The sequence below is a fragment of the Mastacembelus armatus genome, chromosome 10 (genome assembly GCF_900324485.2).
Source record: "Mastacembelus armatus chromosome 10, fMasArm1.2, whole genome shotgun sequence".
In the NCBI taxonomy this organism is placed as follows: domain Eukaryota; kingdom Metazoa; phylum Chordata; class Actinopteri; order Synbranchiformes; family Mastacembelidae; genus Mastacembelus; species Mastacembelus armatus.
The window spans coordinates 9,898,071-9,918,393 of NC_046642.1; the positions used below are offsets into that span (position 1 = coordinate 9,898,071).

At 39.5% G+C, this 20,323-nt stretch overlaps 1 protein-coding gene across 11 annotated transcripts in view; it reads left to right on the forward strand.

Annotated features, from left to right (window-relative positions):
• Nucleotides 1-486: 486 nt before the first annotated feature.
• Nucleotides 487-20,323, forward strand: part of dlg3 (discs, large homolog 3 (Drosophila)) — a 70,602-nt gene continuing 50,765 nt past the window's right edge. For 4 of the 11 annotated variants that reach the window (XM_026330017.1, XM_026330022.1, XM_026330019.1 and 1 more), the window contains exons 1-4: nt 487-759; nt 1,751-1,882; nt 7,819-7,904; nt 12,843-12,953. In XM_026330017.1, the coding sequence (XP_026185802.1) occupies nt 720-759; nt 1,751-1,882; nt 7,819-7,904; nt 12,843-12,953 (369 nt within the window). In that variant the 5' untranslated portion in view covers nt 487-719. Of the gene's footprint in view, nt 760-1,750; nt 1,883-7,818; nt 7,905-12,842; nt 12,954-19,137; nt 19,657-20,323 lie in introns of those variants that run through there. The other 7 variants (XM_026330020.2, XM_026330028.2, XM_026330021.1 and 4 more) reach the window with 7 other exon arrangements.

The following is a 20,323-nucleotide window of genomic DNA, read 5'->3' on the forward strand; positions in this document are numbered from 1 at the left end:
TTGCTTTGGTGAATCTGGATTCGTCCACATTTTGACTAAAAACCTTTTTTTGAGACCCAATTGGCGCTGAGTCACCTGAGACAGCTTTTCATGCTTCCAGCTGGAGCCACAGGGGGCTTTTCACAAAAGCTTTTGCTCATATATCCATTGAGTCGTAACGTTATTAACTCAAAACCTGTAAACAGACCGTGTGAAAGCAGAGACGTCCCAGCACCACCCAAACGCACCACACGATGGCGTACGATGAAAACAAACGGTAGCTATCTAACCGCGAACAATAACACACAGCTTCACTAATAAATTAATCACAGGTAGTGCTATAACGTAGCAGATACGAGTGTGATAGCTTAATATTTATTACTATCGGTATTACATTGTGTGGATAACGCGGCGCCAAAGGTCCGGTTGCCGTGAAGGCGAGGCGTGAGTGAGGGGAGGAGGACCATGTCACGGTCTGGGGCCGTTTTTGGCCAAAAACTTCTGGAAAGTTGACATGAAGTAAACTCTCCTCCTGTCCCAGCTTCTGCCTCCTGTCTGTGGGTGTGGACTAACACTTCAGATACACGGCAACTGGATGTAAAACTCAACAACTCACTTTGTCCGTGAAGAAGGAGCGAAAGTTTTGTTTGCATAGCCAACTAATCACCCGGGACTGGTGCTGTAATAATTTAGTTTGTTTGTTTGTTTGTAGTTAACCCCTCCAAAACCTTGTAACTCACATGACGCTTCGAGCTGGCCACACCATGGTGCATAAATATGGTAAGTACCGTTAAACGTACAAGTCTTCATCAGTCTCTAGTGTAAAAATGTTGTGGTAAATCTCGGTTAAAGCTTTTAGATTGATACCAGCTTTATTTGTCTGCATTAAACTTTTCACTGGTCCACTAACCTCACTTATAATCCCTGGAGAAAAACTATAAACTACTGCAACAGGGAGTATTGCACAACTTCCAGGGTGACTGGAAGAAACTGTTGACTGTTTTGAGTTTTGATTTTTTTTTTTTCTTCCTCTGGCTCAAACTGTTCAGGATCAGGTAGGAAACTGTGAAGTAGTAGGTTTACCTCCGTGATGTGCATCATCTCTGCTGTGTTCCTCACCACCCACCGGGTTCAACAACCAGCTGTACAGTGTTGTTGTAAGAAAACAATGGCTTTAATGTGCTCTGCAGGAGAATATAACAGGCAGCGATGGTGCATGTGGTTATAAGACATATGTGAAGCTTTATGTGATACTTATGTTAAGGTACCAAACTGTTGTTGTGATTTTGTACCAGCTGACTGGTATTTTACTTTTAGTGACATATTATTATTTGTGTGCTGCATTACGTGTTTGAAATTATTATGAAAAAAATGAATCAATTAAAAAATGTGACGATTTTAGGACTAAATTGATCAATTAGTGATCAGAAAAGTCACTGCAAACATAAATGACAGAAAGTCACTGCTTCAATCTCAAAGTTTTCTTTTCACCTCAATCTTCTGATATAGAGGATATTAAATTTTTTGGGGGGGGTCTGGGCTATTATTTAAGCAAAAAAAAAGGTTTTTAAATATGTCCGCAAGAGCTCCAGTAACTTACCATTTTTCACAGGTTTCTGATATTTTATTGTCCTTACTGAATAGTCATATTTTCATATTCTGTCTCCATATAGCCAAGAAGATATTTATTTCAATGCCCTTTTGAAAGAGTGTGAACATGTGTAGATTGTCAGCTGTTGTTGTGCTGAGATGTATTTACTTTGTGACGCAGACACAGAGCGAGCAGTGAGGTTGCTCAGACAGTACCAGGCCAACATGATCAGTCCGGAGGAGCAGGCTTTGAAGACCAGCGTGGGCAAAGTGTCTGCCATCTTGGGCAGCCAGCTGTTCCAAGCCCTTCTTGGTAAGAAAAACACATTAAAACTGTTTGGATTGGAGAAGGCACTCTAAAAGCGCTGCACTCAATTACATTGAAGATTTCATACAGGGGACTTAATTTATAACTTTTGCTGTTCACATGCCCTTAGTTTTGAGTAACAGCTGGTTTGCAGCTTGATTTTCCTTTGGTTTGCTATATTCTGTTATCGTAGTACATCACCCTTTTGTTTAGTGTATCTTATATACTCTTCTATCATATGATTGGCTACAGTGATGAAAGTAATTAGGTCCGTTTACTTAATCACTGTACCGCAGTGCAACTTTGAGAGTTTTTTGTACTAAAGTCAGTATAAGACTTTAATAATCCCCACTGGGAAATTCACTAACTACCAGCTGCAACATTAAAGTAATGTACAATATAAATATGCATTAATTTTAAATGTACTGTATAATGAATACTTTGATATTTGGTATTTTGATGCTAATACTGTTGTATGTTTTATTTAATTGAGGGTTTGCATGCAGGACCTTTACTTGCAGCTGAGTATTTTTTCACTGTGGCATTCCCAGTTTTACTTAAATAAAAGGTCTGAGTACTTCTAGTACTGATTGGCTGCAGATGGATGACAGGGTCAGGTTGTAATTGTATGAAAAATTAACTGAGTCTAAATATACAGAGTTAGGTCCTAATGAAAGTCAAATTTGAGTTTGCCTTACAAAGGTTATGCCCCGTCTGTAAAATACTGACGATGACTGCAATGAACTTCCAGTAAAACACATCACAGTCAGTCTAACTCATATACTGAGTTGTTATAGGTTCAGACTTGTCGCACCATAAAAGTACAAATCTTCCCTTGACTTGGAGAAAATAACTTTTTTACTTAATGAACTTAGGTCAACATGATATAGATTGTTGCTCATTTAAAGAAAACACTTCATTCACCACTACCAGAAAGCAGTAATAGCTGACCAAAACATGCTGACTAAACTGATACTACTAATTCTGAAATGTGCATAGTTTTTTCCTGCAACTCATCAAGAGTCACTAATGTTATATTATGTGTCACCAGCTATGTCTGCATGATGAATTTGGTCTTTTGGAAAAAGAGTTCAGAGAAGTCATGGTGAACCTTAACCTTGGCTCCTTTTAAAGCAGATAAAGTGCATTACTTCATTTTAACCTATGGTTGAGTGGTCCTTCTAATTACCACAGCCATGTTATTATGATGCTTATCTGCTGTTGCTACTGCTGACCCATTGCTGCTCTACTGCTGGGCATCTGTGGGGGAAGGGCTTCTCAGGCAGCAGTTAAAGAAACGCAATATGGCTGTTTTTACTGGTGATATATACTGAAGGGAGTTTTACCACACATCGTTTTATATGGTTAAAGTTTGTAGTACAAGAATTACTCTGTTTTCCTCTTGATAGATAAGAAGTAGGCAGTGATAGGTCATGTGCTTTATGAGTCCACATTTTAAGATTAAATGGGTTGCAACAATGACTGTCCATTACAAAAGCTTTTCTATTTATAGCCAAGGAATATCTATTTAATATGGTTCATTGATTAGCAGTTTATCACTTTGCCATTTCTTTGGTCACATTTTCAAAATTAATGATTTGACTCCTGAATTCACAATTTTTTTTTTGCCTTTTGCTAGCCAAGAAGTGGTTAATGTTCAGTCCTCTAAAAACTACACATTGGTAAACTAGGTTTGATAATGGACGCAGGCCATAGCTCCAGAAGGACTGTGTGTCTTTAAATATTAGCATGATGTGAAATATACAGTACCTTGTAATTAATTTAAGAGGGGCAGACTCAGAGACGATTAGCTTTCCAAATCAGGATTTCAAACATTCCTCGTAAAGAATGTTCAATCAGGACCGAGCCTGAGCCAGATACGAAAATAAAGTGCTCTTGGCAGCCATGCCAAGCTGCCTTCTCAACTCCTCTGGCTCTCTGGATCCTCTGTGCAGTCTAGCTGAAGGAGAGGCCTGTGGTCGGTGTGTCTTAGGTGGAGGGCTGATCAGGCTTCGCCCTCCATTCAACATGTGGTTCTCATCAAGCAAGGCAAGAGTGGAGGAGCAGCCGGTTCACTGCACTAATAGGAATTCAGTGCAGTATAAACATTACTCATCCTCTTATTCTCTGCTTATTTGTTTTTCTTACAAACCTTGGGGCCATCTGAGCTGGTTCTGTTTGGACCATTTTAGGTTATTGTTTTCACCGTGGTAGTGGGCTGAAAATTGGAGCTGTTTTAAATATTTTGAGATCAGATAAGAACTGACAAAACCCTAAGGTTTTGTGAGTAAAATTTAATGACAATGATCTGTCAACATTACAGCTCAGTATTTGTCTATAATAGATATCTCTAAGTTTGACACATTGTGGGAAGTAAAAAGGTGTTTGATGCAGCGTGGGAAGATTCAGCACTAGACTCTTGATTGGCTGGACGCATGGTTGCACAGTCATGAACAAAGGTTGCCATAACTCTGCATCCACCCTTTTGTTCCAGCATACAGACATGCAGTAGGAGGCTTGGGGAGCTGCTTATGGGGAGCTGCTTATGGGGAGCTGGGGCATGCATATAGACAGATACACATTTAATTACAGAGGACCCTAAATGCCTGGGGATGATTTTATTGGAGCAGTAACAAGGGGGTGAATTGGTCGCCCTGCTTTTAAATTGTGACCCAGTTTCCTGTAAATGTGTTATTCTAGTGAGCAGTGCTCATCATGTAAAGAACCAGGGGCACATTCTTTTTTTGTATGATTCAGCAAGGCAGGCACAAAGATGACTTCAGCCCAACTGAATAGGTACATGACAAATAGCAGAGGCCTATAACACACACAAGCACACTAATCCTGCATGCAGAGTATTTGTGGGACAGTGAAAAGGTGCAGGAAACTCCCTATAACTGTGACAAAAGGCTCAGAGCTCTGACCAAGCCATCCCAAAATAGTCCCAACATCAAAAAGAGATCTGGGATCCAGTCCTGTGAAAGAGACTTTTGGCTTCAATTGTATATTTTGTTCCATGGCCAGGAATTTATGTGGTCTGTGAGGGTTGGAACAGTACAGAGATTTCTTTGGAAAGTCAAATATGTAAAAAAATAAATAAATAAATAGAACCTCTCTGTACTTTGTGTGACTGTGAATCCTGACCTCAAAACACTTCAAGACCTGATTGAACACTTTTCACTGTCATCTTACTTCTGCCAGGAATAAATGAAAGATGCAATTAAAAGTGTTAGCTGTGTGAAAACAAGCCAGGTGTCTGAGATGCAACTGAAAAACTCTGCAAGACTTAACAGAATTATTTAAAACTGAATTAACCAGTTTAAATATATTATTAATATATGAACGGTGGGTCAAGTTACTAAAAGTATATGAAAGGTGTCACCAAGAGTGATGAATCCACAGTGACATATTACCTTACTCACAGCTTTTTAGTATCTTTTATACTAAGTTTTACAGCTTTCATCCTCACTGGTTCACAGTCACTGTTCCCATAAGTCTTGTTTTCAGCTACAGCAGCTGGTGAGCTCTGATAAACCCTCTACTCAATACCAGGCCAGGATGACAGAGAGAAAAATGTAGTGAGTCACTGGTGAACATACTGGAGCATTTAGAAGATAAAGATATTTAGATATTATCCAAACCAGAGCAAATAGAAGAGTGAACACTGCCTTAAAAACATCTCCCTACCTTTAAAACAACAGTGTAATAAATCATCTCAAAGCTATTTCTATATTCATGCAAGGGTCTAGAGAAAAACCTATTGAGAAACTTTTATTTTTGTTGTAGTTTAGGCAGAACCTAAAAAAATATAGCATGTGTTAAAGAGTTAACCACTTAATAACCATATTTTGGGATTGTGGAAAAGCAGTTCACGCTTTATTATTGTGACTTAAAGTTTTATAGTAATTTCAGATTTAATCGTGTGTCTAAACCATGTTCTTATGTCATACATTTTATATTCTGTGCGCCTACAATAATTTCATATTATAAACAAATAAATCTTAGCAACAATAAGCTTGTATTCATAACCTTTTCAGCTCAGAGGAGTTAAATCTCCTTTGTAAGTGCAAACTATTTAGTTTGATAAGTTGATTTATGTCGTAAAGACTTATGTTCTTTTTGTTCTTTGAGCCATATTGATTTTATTAGTGTGGTAATTAATTAATTGTGTATCTGAAATATTTATAACAGCAATAAAAGGAAGCTTACTAGTGTAATTGTGGGTAGTGTATATCTATGTTTGTATGTAAGTGTGTATATGCACTTAGACCTAGTGTGTGTGTGTGTGTGTGTGTGTGTGTGTGTGTGTGTGTGCGTGTGTGTGTCTGAGTGTATATAAGTTTGTGAGGTTGCTCTTTAGTCTGTTGGGTAACAAACTCCTCTACCCACACATGGCTTCACTCCTCCACATTCAGACACACTGATGAGTCACATGCTCATTCTTACACTTTTGTTCTCACAGTGTCTTGTTGGGACACACTGACTCTTATTTCTCTGTCTCACACACATGCCCAGAGAGTGCAGATCATTCTTTGAGTCGCTGCTTCAATAAAAGATGCACATTGTTAGTATTAGACATGTTTTAAATGTATCAACTTTCCTTAAAGGTCATATCTTGTGGCTTGTGTCTTGTCCTGACACTGAACTTTGGGAAGTTGATAAACTCTCCAGCAACCTCTTTATGTTGACAGTGCACTAACCAGGCCTGCGTGTGATATCAGCAAAATTGTCCCAGTGTATTCTCATCAAAAGGCTGCCACTCAATACGTGACCACAGGACATGGGTGTGTAATGAGCCAAGCGGTGATGAGTGGTGACGAGAAGACAAGGGATGAGAGCAGAGAAGCTCAGTCCGAAAAGAAAAGGAAAACTTTAAAAGAAGATGGGAGCAGCTGAACAAAATGCTGAGATGTCAGTATTAATGATGTTGGTCTCAAAATGAAGGAGAGAATAGCCGTGTGTACAAAATAGTGGGACAGCATACCGTTTTTTCTGTAAGCTTCCCTCTTTAATGAAACTGGTTTTCTAATAGTCCCTCTAGTGTGACCAGCAAGTTGACTTTAGTGGTTTTTACTACAACACACACATTTCTGGCATGAAATTTGATACAGATCACCTAAGGTTTCATATAATACTTATATCTGTTTGCATTTTCATTGTCAGATACTTTGGTTTATGATCAAATAGCTGTAAAATTGATGGATTCCCATTAGACTCAGCTGCACTTTGTGTATAGTATCAGCATATAAGGTTTGTCTATGTGAACATATTACCATGCTGATGTTAGCATCAAGCTAACATAGCTATAGGTTAGGGGTGGACATGTCCCGTCCTCGAGTGCCACTCCCATGCTTGTTTTCCAGCTATGGTATCTTCCAGATGGAAAATACCATTTCACTTCATCTTCCCCTACTCCACCCTCATCTGAGATGGTATCTTCCAGTTTCTTATTGACTGATTGACTTTAAAATAGAGCTTCAAAGCAACAACACTGGAATTACAGTTCACCTGAACTATAATAATGCTGAACTAAAAGAAATAAAAAGTAGAAAAATGTTTTTCATTTTTGACACATGTTGTTCAGGTAGCGTGAAATATTATAATGTGGGTCTGTTGGACATCAGCTTGATGATTTGCTCAGTCAGTACCCAAGTCATAAAGTCGGTAACAAGATAAGAAGAGCACTTGCAAATGTGGAGACATAACTTCCATGTAAACAGACGACTCCCACCCCAACATTTTCACCCACTGTACCACTGAGTAAAGCACACAACATGATTGATTGGTGGATTCTACCAAACTAAAGCAACTAAAGCAGTTCATAAGGTGTAGAAGTTATGAACAAGAAATAAATACTACATAGTAATGAAAGCTTACGCCTTATGTTTCTAATGATCCAGGTAAAGAAGGAAGAAGCTTATTATTGTTTTTTTTTCTCACAGATATTCAAGAGTGTTACGAAGTGACCTTGCAACTGAACACGGAGCAAACTGTTGTGAAAGAAGCCAGCAGGAAAGATGCATGGGAGGTAATTTTCCTGCTTCACATTATAGATTATAGAGAAAAGTCTTTACTTTGTGTCTGGTGTCACACGTGCCGTTGAGTGTCGTGCTTTGCCTCCTAAAGGCATGAAAGGTTACTTAGCCAACACAGGGTGTCACTACCTGTGTCCCTCACACTCCTACATGGATGAAGTGTTAGCATTATTTGTGGTAGCTATGACTTCAACCTGATGAACGATGTTGGAGGGAGAGCCTCATGGGTAGAAGGAGAAAAGATAATTAGACAGAGTCAAAAGAACACTGATTACCTTTGGCTCATCAGTGGGCTGCTCTCATGAAGTCAGCCAGTCCTTTCATTAGAACAAGTATTTGTCGTCACATGGTTATTTAGTATGTTTTTTGTGTGGGACACACAAAGCGAGAAGCGGATGGAAAAGAGATAAGCTGCATTTTGTGCAGATTTAAACCTTACTGATATGTTTACTGAGTGTTGACTACATTTTACAGCAAGTGAACGATCAATAAACCCATAAACTGTAGTTAAATATGGACATTTTCTCTAGTTGAATGTCACTAATCTCTTAATAACCTTTGAATGTCTAGGAACTTGTCACTTCACATCAATTGCGCTATTCAATATTGCCCCATGACCTTCCCTCAACTTTGCCAAAATGTTAATAAAATTGATGTTTGGCTGACTTCTACAGCCTAATGATCTTTGGCTGTTTTTGTTTAGCAGATATTCAAAAAACACTGCTAACTTCTGCTTAATGTCTACTGTATTTATGTGTGTTATTTGTCTACACTCACAGTGATGAAGCCTTGGCTTATGAGCGGTGCATCGGGGCACAAATTTGTAGTGATGCCAAAAACCAGAATGGAATTTAAAAATGTATTTTTAAAAACTGGATTTAAGTCACAAGGATCAATTTTGATTCCTTTGAAGCATCAAAGTGGACTGAAATATCAGAGTAGTTTAATAAAATTATATGGCTTGATGCTACAGCAGCCTGAATGTGAATGATGCCTCAAAGACGGTTATACAATAACAGGAAAAACAACAGGCTGCTTTCTAAAGCTTGCTGTTCTGATTCATTATCCAGAATGAGTGTAATGTGACTGCGTTATGTACTCAGTAAAACCAAATTTGGTCTGCATACAAATAGTTTAAATGTGTTCAGCAGCCAGGAGCCATTTAGAGATACGACATGAGTAGTTCATTTCAAATATATAACATGCAACATATGCAACACCACGTACAAGAATGACACTTACCTTGCCTGTAGAGGGTTAGAGTCTTGATGGTGTTGGCAGATAGTCATTCACTGTGAACTCTACATAGTTAGAAGGTGAAAATAGCCTACTAGAGATAGGTTTTAAAGCTTTTCTCACTGTCTCACTGTTTCTCAGTTTTAATGTGTCACAAATGCTTTGCAGTGACCAGAAATGTATCTAGTGACACAAACCCTAAGAGAGTGTTATCTTACAAATGTTTAACCCCATACAATTCACTATTATGCTGTAGCTTTTTGCTGGACCTTTATGGATAGGGTCACGTTTTTAACCATATATACCAACATCTTTATTGAATGTTTGTGGCTGTAATGTGGTTATTTGCTGTTGCTGCAATTGTTTCTCCTGTCTATATTGAGTATAAAGAGTTTCTTTTATTAAGCAGTTTCAGTGAAAGTAGTGGGGGACAAAATCCCAGCTACACAATAATGCTTAAAATATATCATTAACCCATGTTTGACTATTGACCACATGGTGAGAAGCTGGTTTTGTCCCATTGCACCCAATCAGTGACCAGATCCTGCTAATTTTCTGTTTGGTCATTTGAGACACTGATTGTTCACTAATCAGCACAATGGATGCGATGTCAACAGTTGGGTTACTGTCACAAGGGGCCTCACATTTCTGGTGCATTTTTTTGGCAGCCATCAGTAAACAGGGCTCAAACATGGCGCATGTGGCTGTGGGTTAGACTGATGTTCTGGTGTTTGGTTGATGGGATCTGTGCTGGATTTTATAAATAAATTTTGCATATGCATATTTGTGCATACATACCATATATGCACATGCATTTTTATGTCATGTAGTGCAAGCTGTTTTTCCAGTGGGTTTTACATTTATGCTAAAGGTGAAATTATGCAATTCAATCTTCACAATAGATCAAAACTTTAATCTAACATTATTCCTTCATGCTTAACAGACCTTACCTTCAGTCAATCACTTAATGGCAATATGTTTTGTAAATTCATGTGCTAAGTCTGAACTGGATTATGCACGGTCAGCTGAACAGGGGAACTGCAATAAACTTATTTGCCAAACTGTATTAAATGGATGCTTTAGTGGAGAAGTCTGATACAGTCTTGTTCAGTCGGACATTATTTTGAACAAAAGTGATTCTCAGGAATTTATAACATTGTGTAAAGGACATGTTAGGGAACGTATTGACACATTTTATTGTCTGATTGTGCACGTTTTAAAAAATAATAGAAAGTATCTACAAGAATTAACATGTTCATCTAGCATGTTGTATTATTCTGGTTGGTCCTATCTTTTTTTTTTTATTTGAGGAAACCTGAACACTCTCAGATGACTCCTTCGCCGGCATCACCTTTCACTTTTCAGATGATGTGTTGCCAAGTCAATCAATTTAAATTGATTTTAACACTATTAATCATATGAAGGTTGATATTGCAACAATATTTTTGATACAAATACTGTATATAATTTTTTAACCACTTCCATTACCTTTAAGCTAACATTTACTACTTTATATTTGTTGCTTTTAGTTAATAACTTATCTTGTTTCACTGAACTGTTTTTATACACGACTTAACAATTCTTGTATCCTTTTAGTTGATCATTTCAACAGTTAATGTTTCTTTTAGCTGTGCATCTGTTACATTTTATTAATTATTTATTATAAGTTACTGATTATTTGTTTTAGATAACTGCTACTGATTCCCTGGTTGGGAATTGCTAAATCAACAACTGCATGAACTTGCATGAACTTCTGCTTTTTGCAGTGACATGGGTGCATATCTAGGCCCTTAGTAAAGGGACCACAAATTATGACCGTGTCTTGAAGTGTATACTGTCATTCTAAGCTCCTCTCAGTGTATTCTGTGATCCACCCTGTCAGCCTTCTAATTCAGTACACCATGGCCCCTGATCCTTCCACCATGCTTCCCTCTCTGGATCCCAGCTGCTAGTGTGGCACAGTGCTGGAGAGAGAAGCAGAAGGGAGGATGCAGCAGTCATAGTAGGAAGTTTGACAGAGAGAGAGAGAGGTGCTTAATGGACATCCAGTGAGGTGCTCATCCAGCCATGCTGTTATTTGAGTGGAGGATTGGAGGGAAACTAAATGAGTCTGCAAATTCCATGATTTGGTGCAAAGTAGCAGGTCATTAGGTCAATAGGTCATTTTGAAATGGAAGAAGAGAAGAAGCTGTTTTAGCAGTGTTTGATTCTTTTGATTTTTGATGTTATATGTTTGATTTTATTGTGTAACAGTCATGAAATAATAATAAATAAGGGAAGTAATGGCCAACAAGAAACTGAAGCAATTTTAAATATTGTATGACTGTAAATTATTAATGGATGAACGCATTTCAAATATGTATGTAAAATTTTGCATGTTGGCAGAGTGCAAAGGGCGTACTGTTAGCTGCCACTACTAGGCAGAGCAAGAAGCTGAGGGACAGTTTGGGCCCTGGCAGTGTCAGCGTTGACCTGCCTGTCAATGCTGCCATGTGGGAATAGAGCTGTCAAAGAGAAAGTCACTTAGCACCTTTGAAATAACACACAGTATATCTGAGCCATACCAGCACAATAAGAAAGTCTTGTGGAAATGCTTCAAACTTGACATTAATGTAATTTTAAAGGTTGATTTTTTTCCTTTCCAGCTCTCCTTCTGTTGAGGGGTGTGCACAAAATGTGCACAAGAGCAACTTTGTTTTAATTCGAAGGTGTCAGCGGAGAGAGAAAACACATCTTGGTTGGACAATCTTTATGCCTGTTTTGGAGAGAAAACTTTTTTCCAAGTTTGCACCAGTGACGGCATGCCCCAAAGGCTGCCCTCTACTGTCAGTTAAGGGTCTGTTCGGTCTAAAGTCTAGAAAAGATCTCAGTGCGTTTCTGGTACTCTAGACAATGTGTATCCCAAACCACAGTTTTTAGAAGGTTTTGGTAACTGTTTTGTGAAACTCAATATGTCATATATGATTTATATTGATTTCAGCTGCATATTTGCTGCTACTCAATGTCAGCTGAGTTTCATTTGTGATGTTAGACTAAAATATGAGAAAGTCCAGTCCAGTTCTGTGCCGCTCTGTGGTCACAGGCAGCTGTGTGCACAACATTTGCTCTTCAGTGTTTTTGAATGGTGCAAATCAAACTGTATATTTATTTTTGATCTTGCACAGGTACTCTCACCACAGTACAATTTCTGCAGCTGTGCTCTCATATTTTTTTTATATAGCTCCTGTCAATTCTTGCTAAAATGTGCTGATTGTTACCAATACAGTCAGAGATTGTTTCAACTCTGCCAACGTAGCCCACTCTGGACCTCAAGGGCCACTGGCCTGCTGTTTTTCCAACCATCCCTGTTTTTCCAACTATCCTTTTCCAACTACCCACTGCTGATTCACCAGGATCAGGTGTGTTCAGTCAGTCAGAAGCTGGAAGGGCAGGGAGAGTTAGAAAAATATTTTTAAGTAGTTTCTGAAGCAAATAAAAGAGTGGTATCAGTATTCTCAACTTTTCTCAGATTTTTGGCACCTAAACGTTTTGAATGTATTTCCCAAAATATTGAACTATTCCTTTAAAGATCTTAGTGAAGCTTGCTTGACATGTTATTATCCACAGGTATGTCCTGATCATAGAGGGGGTTCTGTTTTTTTCTCTTTAATCTGATCATATTCAGTCTTTTCTTAAAGTCCATCTGTGTCCTGCAGGACCAGGAAGAGGAAGGTGTTTCTCTGGTGCGTGTGACCAGCAGGAGGAGCCCTCACAAAGTGGAGCGAGTGTCTGGCTTAGTGACTCGCTCCCATGTCGACATGCCAAAGGCAAGTAAAGCAAAGTAGTTACACACGTTGTCTTCATTGATTTTGTTCAGCATCAGAAAGGGCAACAGGTGCTGGTAGAAGCAAATAACTAATGATGTTGATGATAACATCATGTTAATACAGACGCACGACTGCTAAATCACAAAGAACCAAAAAATAGTTTTTAATTGCTGTGGGATTTGTTTGATTGATTTGAATTGATGCACTGATAATCATCTGTATTGATTATTGTGATTACATTTCATCATAAAAACACATTTGCTCTTCAGCATTTCAGCACCGACATTGAAAATTACATCTATGATCACTATACTCACACAACTCATAAGAATTAATTGTACTTGGACTTTAATTATACTATTACTACCAAATATACCATTGTAGAAATAGTTTGTCTTCACTCGCTTATTCTACAGCTGTAAAGCACTCAGTTTATGCTTTCAACTATGTTGAGGCTAGTCTGTCTATGTGCTGATGTGATTTAAAGGAGTAATTCAACATTTCATGAAATAGGCTTATTTACTGTGTTGTGTTAAATGAGACAATCAGTATTGTTCTCATAGACTGTAAACAGGGAGAAACATAACTTGGCTCTATTCAACAAAATCTCTACTACCATCACCTTAAAAGCTTATCAATTCATATGTCTTACTTATTCAGTATATGCACTAAATACAACACTGCAGTTTATTTATTTATTTATTACATTGTACCAGTTTATTTTTTTTAGTTTGTTAAAACTAATGCAAATGCAGACGATTGTATTAAATTTTAAGAATGTCTTTTGTTGGTGAATTACTTAAAGCAGTCTGATGCATTTACAGTATAGGCTTTAAATTTTGAATTTGAACAGGTCCTTACAGTTGTATATATTTTTTTCTCACATTCTAGTGATCAACCAAATAAGATATAAAATATTAGTGAGCTTTATAGCATTTGACAGACATATTTTGTTACCTTTGGAATGAGCCACTGTAGCTATTACCCCTATTTATGCTAAGCTAAGTAAACAGCTTGCTGGCTTTATACTGAGCGCATAGACATGACTGTGGCATCGATCTTCTTGTCTAACTCTTGGCAAGAAAGTGAACAAGCATTTTACCCAAAATGTCTGTAAAGATTGTGGTTAACCTGCTGCCTGCTGTGCATCAAGCACAGTTCTCATATTTCGTGGTAGAAGCATGTTTCACAGGGTAGCTGTGTTCCTCCGTGTTGTACCAGGCCTTGTGTTCGCATTCCTTTCCCATTACAACACAGCCAGTGGCACATGGCAGCACAGTGGCCGCAGGCGCTGGCTTTTCAGCTGAGCCCAGAACTAGTGTATTGGGTAGAGGGGGTGGAGATGTGAGGATCAGCGTCCTTAGAAGGAGAGAGAGATTCAGGCTCTGAGTACGTGGATTCAGTGTGCTTGTATGATAATATCTACATAAGAACAGCTTGACTCGGGTGTGGGTAATATGGAGCTGGCTCTGTGTGTGCGTGTGTACCTCTATGACATGAAGCAGGGAGGTGAGGCGGGTGAGGATGCACAGGGAAGGGAAGGAGTGAAAGGGAGAGAAGGGGGTATAGACTGAAAGATATAGTGGGGGAGGCTGGAGCGAGAAAGAGCAAGGCGGCTGAGAGGCGAGGGCCGGTGCAGTGCAGAGCTGGAACGGACACCCAGAGCTCAGCCTTCCACGGGTTGCCATGGAAACCACATTCCTCCCCCGCCTGCATCCCTACAGACTGCTCCGACTCTCTTTCTCTCTTTATCTATCTCTCTTCTCGCTTCTCTGTTTTTCATCCTGTCTTTTTCATTCCTCTATTAATTCGTGTCTGTTTTTTTTCTTCTCTCTTTCTGCTCTGCTTTTACACCGTACATGCACTGAGCACATTCGTGATGATGCACACTCAGCAAGCACACTGAATTCAGATGCATTGCTCTGTGGCAAGGTGAATGGGTAATTACACAGAGTTTATTTTGTATCCCCATGCACTCAGGGACACATAAACACTTTGTTTGTTGTCTCTGCATCTCTCTATTTTCTTCTCTCTATTTTTACTCCCCCTTCTGTTCAGCACCAAGCTTCAGTAATGCCCCCTCTAGTCATCGTGTTTCTGCCCACACACAGGGCACCTTTGCTTCATTTCTGCTCAGTTATGGTGCCTGCTGTGGATCTACAGCACCTTTATCGTGTTTTCCAATGGTTTTCACCTTCCTGTCTCAACGCATAACCTAATACATTCGCAACCCATTTTATATTTTGATGTATGTCTGTACCAGTCTGTAATATCTGTACCAAATACTGTCCCATAGCCATGCAGCTCCCTTCATCTCTTCTTTCATTTTGCTCCATTTGTATGTTTTCTTCTCTCTCTCATTATTCCATCAGTTGGAGGTGCTGTGTTTGGTGTGTGGTGGAGCAGCTGTTCTCTGCCACTGAGGCCTATTAATAGGAGTCTTAGCCATGTAGCCTTTGTTTTCTGTGTCTGCATTGCTGGGAAAGCATTGTGGTAGCTTCTCTGCTCATCTTTCACTGTAAAAACTGATGGGTACTTCTCTCATACTCTCTTTCTGTCTTTTAGTATCTCTCTCCCTTTGCCATGCACATATCCTCCTTTTTTCACATACATCTTTTACAAATATATGATTCAGTGAGCAGTGGAAAAGCGAACTGTAACAATGTTCCTAAATTTTGAAATCTGTCCCTTTTAATATCTGCTAACTGTTGATAAAACAAATGGATTCTGCTAACATGTAAAGATGCCTGAGCAAGACTTCTAAGACTTGCTTTCTCCCCTCCTCCTGCAGTTAGTTAAGGCTACAGTAGTCGGCTTAGTATGTGAGGATATGGAGCTGCCCCTTTAAGACAGTCTCACTACCGACTGTCCTTTTATGGAGCTGCATCCGGTCAGGTGACAAAGGAGTAGTCACATAGCTTCTCGGAGAAATGCCTAGAAATGACTGAAAAGCTCAATACATGGAATGGAAGCATGCAGTGGTTGGGGGTTGTGATGCTCATTACAATCGTCTGTCTGTCTCTATGTTACATGTTGTCCAGGTGGGTTTATGTAATAAGAGCTGTGCAGGCTGATGCTGAGCTTACAGTGTCAGGAGAGCTGCAAGGTGGGAAGCAGATAAGTCTTTAAAAGCACAGGATAATTTCCTCGTTTATACCATAAATCACAGCTCCTTCTTTTTTATTTGTCAGCACAAGTTCAGAGGTCACTGCCTTCATTCCTCAGGTTAAATAATTTAAACATGTTTCTAGTCCAATTGCACACACACAAACACCTCACCTCATGCACTATTACCATGCATACACATCTATATTTGTACATGGGTGATGTAATAATAATAATAAATAATAATAAATATCTTTTTTTTTTCTCTGGGAATATAAATATCAAGCTGATGTATTTTCTCCAGGACTAGTTATTACAATTGATAAGCGTCAGTTCAGTCATATCCTGCATAGAATGGTTACGATTTTTGCTATTCATTGAAAGGTAAACATCTTTGTCTACATTTTATGTTCAATTTTGAAGGTTAAGTAAAGGATTCCTAGTTTTCGTCAGTGGTTTTATATATTTCAGGTTTAGTATTTATGTCTAGCCACTAACAAATGCTAGTAAAGTATCAGGGTTTCTTTACCCTAGAAAGTTCATATTGCAGACGTGTGTGTATGTGCACGCCCACCCATGCAAATGAAATGTGCTCATTCAGTGCAGGCTCTCTGTCTCTGCTGCCTTTATTATGTGTTTGCTTCTTTCTGGTTCATTTTGTGTGTTGTACATTATGTTTTTTTTTTTTTTGTGAACGCTCTGTCTGCACTGAGTGGCAAATACGATGTGGACAGCTTCTAAGATGGACAGAGCAAGGCTGGGGAAGGATGGTTACAACATGTGCTCGGTCATGTGTGCTGTGATCGATATGCTTACATCGTCCTTTCAAGCCACTGCCTGAAAGCCCCTCCTCACCGCTCTGATTGGCTTCCGCAGGGTTCGTGGCTGCATCCTACAATGCAACTTCAAGCATTCACTAGTGTCTGTTAAAAAATGCCCAAGTTTCTCCTCTGTTTTGCTCTATGCTCAGCAAGTCTCTGTAGGTTACAGTGAAGGGAATATCTTTATAATGCAGTGAGTTACTGTTGCATGTAATTAAGTGTTGCTGAGCGTGCTGTATGTGTCCTGATAGGGCTGCAACGCAGTGCAGTGTGCCCTCGCCCTAAAATACTGATCAGTTTAACAGGAAGGTTGCACAGATACACTGATAAACAGAAAATTTAAGCCTCTACTATATATTTATTACTCAAAACATGGAAAAGACACTAGCATTCATCTGTGAGCACAGTAACATGAAGAATATGTACAAATATACTCTCTTCCCCTCACAGACACACCCTGCTCTGTTCCCCGTCACATTTCATTAATAATGCATATATGCAGGGCTTTAATGGCGACACTATAACATTCTCTGTCAATTGTTTAAAATATAAACCTTCACCCTCAGTGTTAGGATGGTTTCTGTCTCATCATGATCAACCCACAAATACATAAACATGCATTATTGCAATTGCATTACTGAATCCATAACTGCCACAAATACATGAAAGGCATATAGTCCATCCTTCTGCCTTTTTTCCCCTCACAGATTCTCACTCTCAATCTCTTCCTCCACCCACTCGAAAGCCCAAGCGTGTAATCTTGTTGGTTTTGTACACGTGTTGATGTCATCATTGTGAACAGAAAATATTTCCCCAATGTTTTTTAAACAAGGCTTCAGGAGTGCTGTTTTCTCTCACTGTGCTTATTTTGACCCACCAATGAACATGGGCAGATCTTAATAAAACAACTCAGCAGCAGTGCTTTTTTGCCAGTTCTAACAAAGGAAGAGGGATAGAGAATGATCTGAAGTAATGCAGCATGATTCAAAGGCATCCTCTGTTGAGACTCAGGTCTAGTGATACCCAAGAGGAAAGAATTTTCATCTGCTGCACCTGCTTCCATTGTGAGATTATTTACAGATGTGTGCTGTGACACAGAGCCTGAGGTTACCAATCACTGGCACAAGAAATCTCTTAAGTCTGCAGCTGAACTGGAGATGATTGTGGAGGTGACCAGTCAGGGACAGGGGTGCTCACTGTAAATTGGATTTTGGCTGCATTGGTCTGATCAAAAACATGGATTAGACTCACAATTAGTGGATCAGGGTCAAGTGTCAGCATTAATAAATTGCAGATTATGACTTTCTGGCTTTTTATTTTTAAAATGTTGAGAAAATAGAGAAATAAAATGTTTTAATCTGGCTGGATTTGTGAAGCAGTAGCTTTTTATCTAAGGTATAGGCGTCGCGGCCCCTTTAAGAGCACCTAGTGAAGCACTCAGTCCTGTTGGTGCTGCTGCTGCTGATGGCAGCGCTGCCAGTTGATTGGCTGTGGCTGTCAGGGGTGAGGTGCTAGAGGGATGCTGCTACGTATCTCTCTTCCCCCTCCCTGCTTGCCTCTCTCGCTCTCTCTCTCTCTCGCTCTCCATCTCTCTCTTGCTTGTTCGCATCCCTCTGAATAATCCACATCTAGGGCAAGCTGGCTGAGAGGCAATCCACTGCTCAGCTCCTCTCTGCAGACTGAGAAAAGAGACAGAGAGAGAAAGGCAACGATTTTCAACGCAGAAGGAAGAACGTGAGATTTTGACAGAAGGGGAAGGCACCAAGAACTATAACAGGAAGCTTTTCATCTGCGGATATCATTTATTTATACATATTGTTTATATATCTATATATATTTGTACACACACATATAGATATTTATATATACATATACATCTATCCCTGTACATATCTGTATTTGTGCTTGTCTGTTTATATTAATATTTTTATATGTATTTGTGTGTGTAAATATATATGATATATAAACAAAAGACATATATATATCTCTATATATATATATATGAATTTATATGCGTATCACTGTGAACCAAGAGAAGGAAGAGGAAATTTCTATCATCGGGGCTGGTCTCTGATTGTGTGGTCATATACAATATTTTGAATTTTTTCTTTGATCTTCTACGTCAAGAGGACAAAGACTACGTGCCCATTTTGTATTTTTGTTTTCCTGTTGCTGCTTCCCGTCCCTCTGTCTTTTTTTTTCCCACATCCAAGAGGAATAAAAAGAAGAGTGACAGGATTTGACGAAAAAGGGAAAATCTGTAGAAATTCCAGTGATTAGTCTTATTTCTGTTGGCATTAGTGCTCTGTGAGCCGATCACAGCGTGCTGTGTGAGATCTGAGGAGGCAGCAGAGACAGAGTGCCACGCCGCTCAGCTAAGCGTCAGCGTCAGCCCAGCCAACACAGCCAGCATGCACAAACACCACCACTGCTGCAAGTGCCCAGAATGTTATGAGGTGACCCGTATGGCTGCCCTGCGTAGGATGGATGCCCCATCATATGGAGGAGACTGGCAGGCTGAGCCCTATGGATACCCGCCTGGGTATGGGGGAGGCCAGACCCTACCCCCTCCAGCTTCAGGGGGAGGTGGAAACATGGGAGGTGGAGGGGGCACTTTGGGAAGAAGTAAGGGCAAGATTATATCTGGTGGGGGCCCTGGAGGCCCCAATCCAAAGGGCCAGTCCAAGGGTGGCCCCAAGGTAAATGGCAACAACTCCAGTGGACAAGGAGGATGGTGGCCCGAGTGTACCTGTACCAACCGGGAGTGGTATGACCAGGTAACTTATCTTGCTCACTCTGTTAGATAACTCAGGCCTGTGGAGCCTGGCAGGGGAGACTGGGGTCCAGTGCGCTATTTCCATAGTAAAGCAGAGAATCATGTATCAGCTGAGGACGGTGGTTTATGGAGAAAAATTCATTTTTAGTATTTGTCTGAAGCTCTCCGTTTGCCATTTGTTGACTTAGGTTCCTCTATCGGAGGCAGAGTAAGGAGAAGAGAACAGGACTAGTCCAGCTCCACTGCACACACATGGACATGATCTTTATGTTTGAATTTGATGCAGATGACTAATGCTTATAGATTTAATACACCTAGAGTATGTCGTCAAAGGCGTACACTGATGCAGTTACCTTAGGCCAAAAAATGGTGCATTTTCATTCACTGAAGCAGCACTGAGATGCAGTTGTCTCTCAAGCTGATAACTGACATTACAGAATGAATCTGTGAGGAAATTCATGTAAGAAATAGACTTCTCAAAGATCCACAAATTGTCGGATTCTATCTCAGCAGCTCAGAGTTGAGAAAAATGATGAAATCTGATATCAGATCAATTCTTATTTTCTTTATTTTTTTAGCAAGCTCAAAAGAAAGATAATATAATCACAATGTGAATATAAAAAATGGAGAATCAGCAGTAATCTGTGTAAAAGCTCATATGTGCCGCA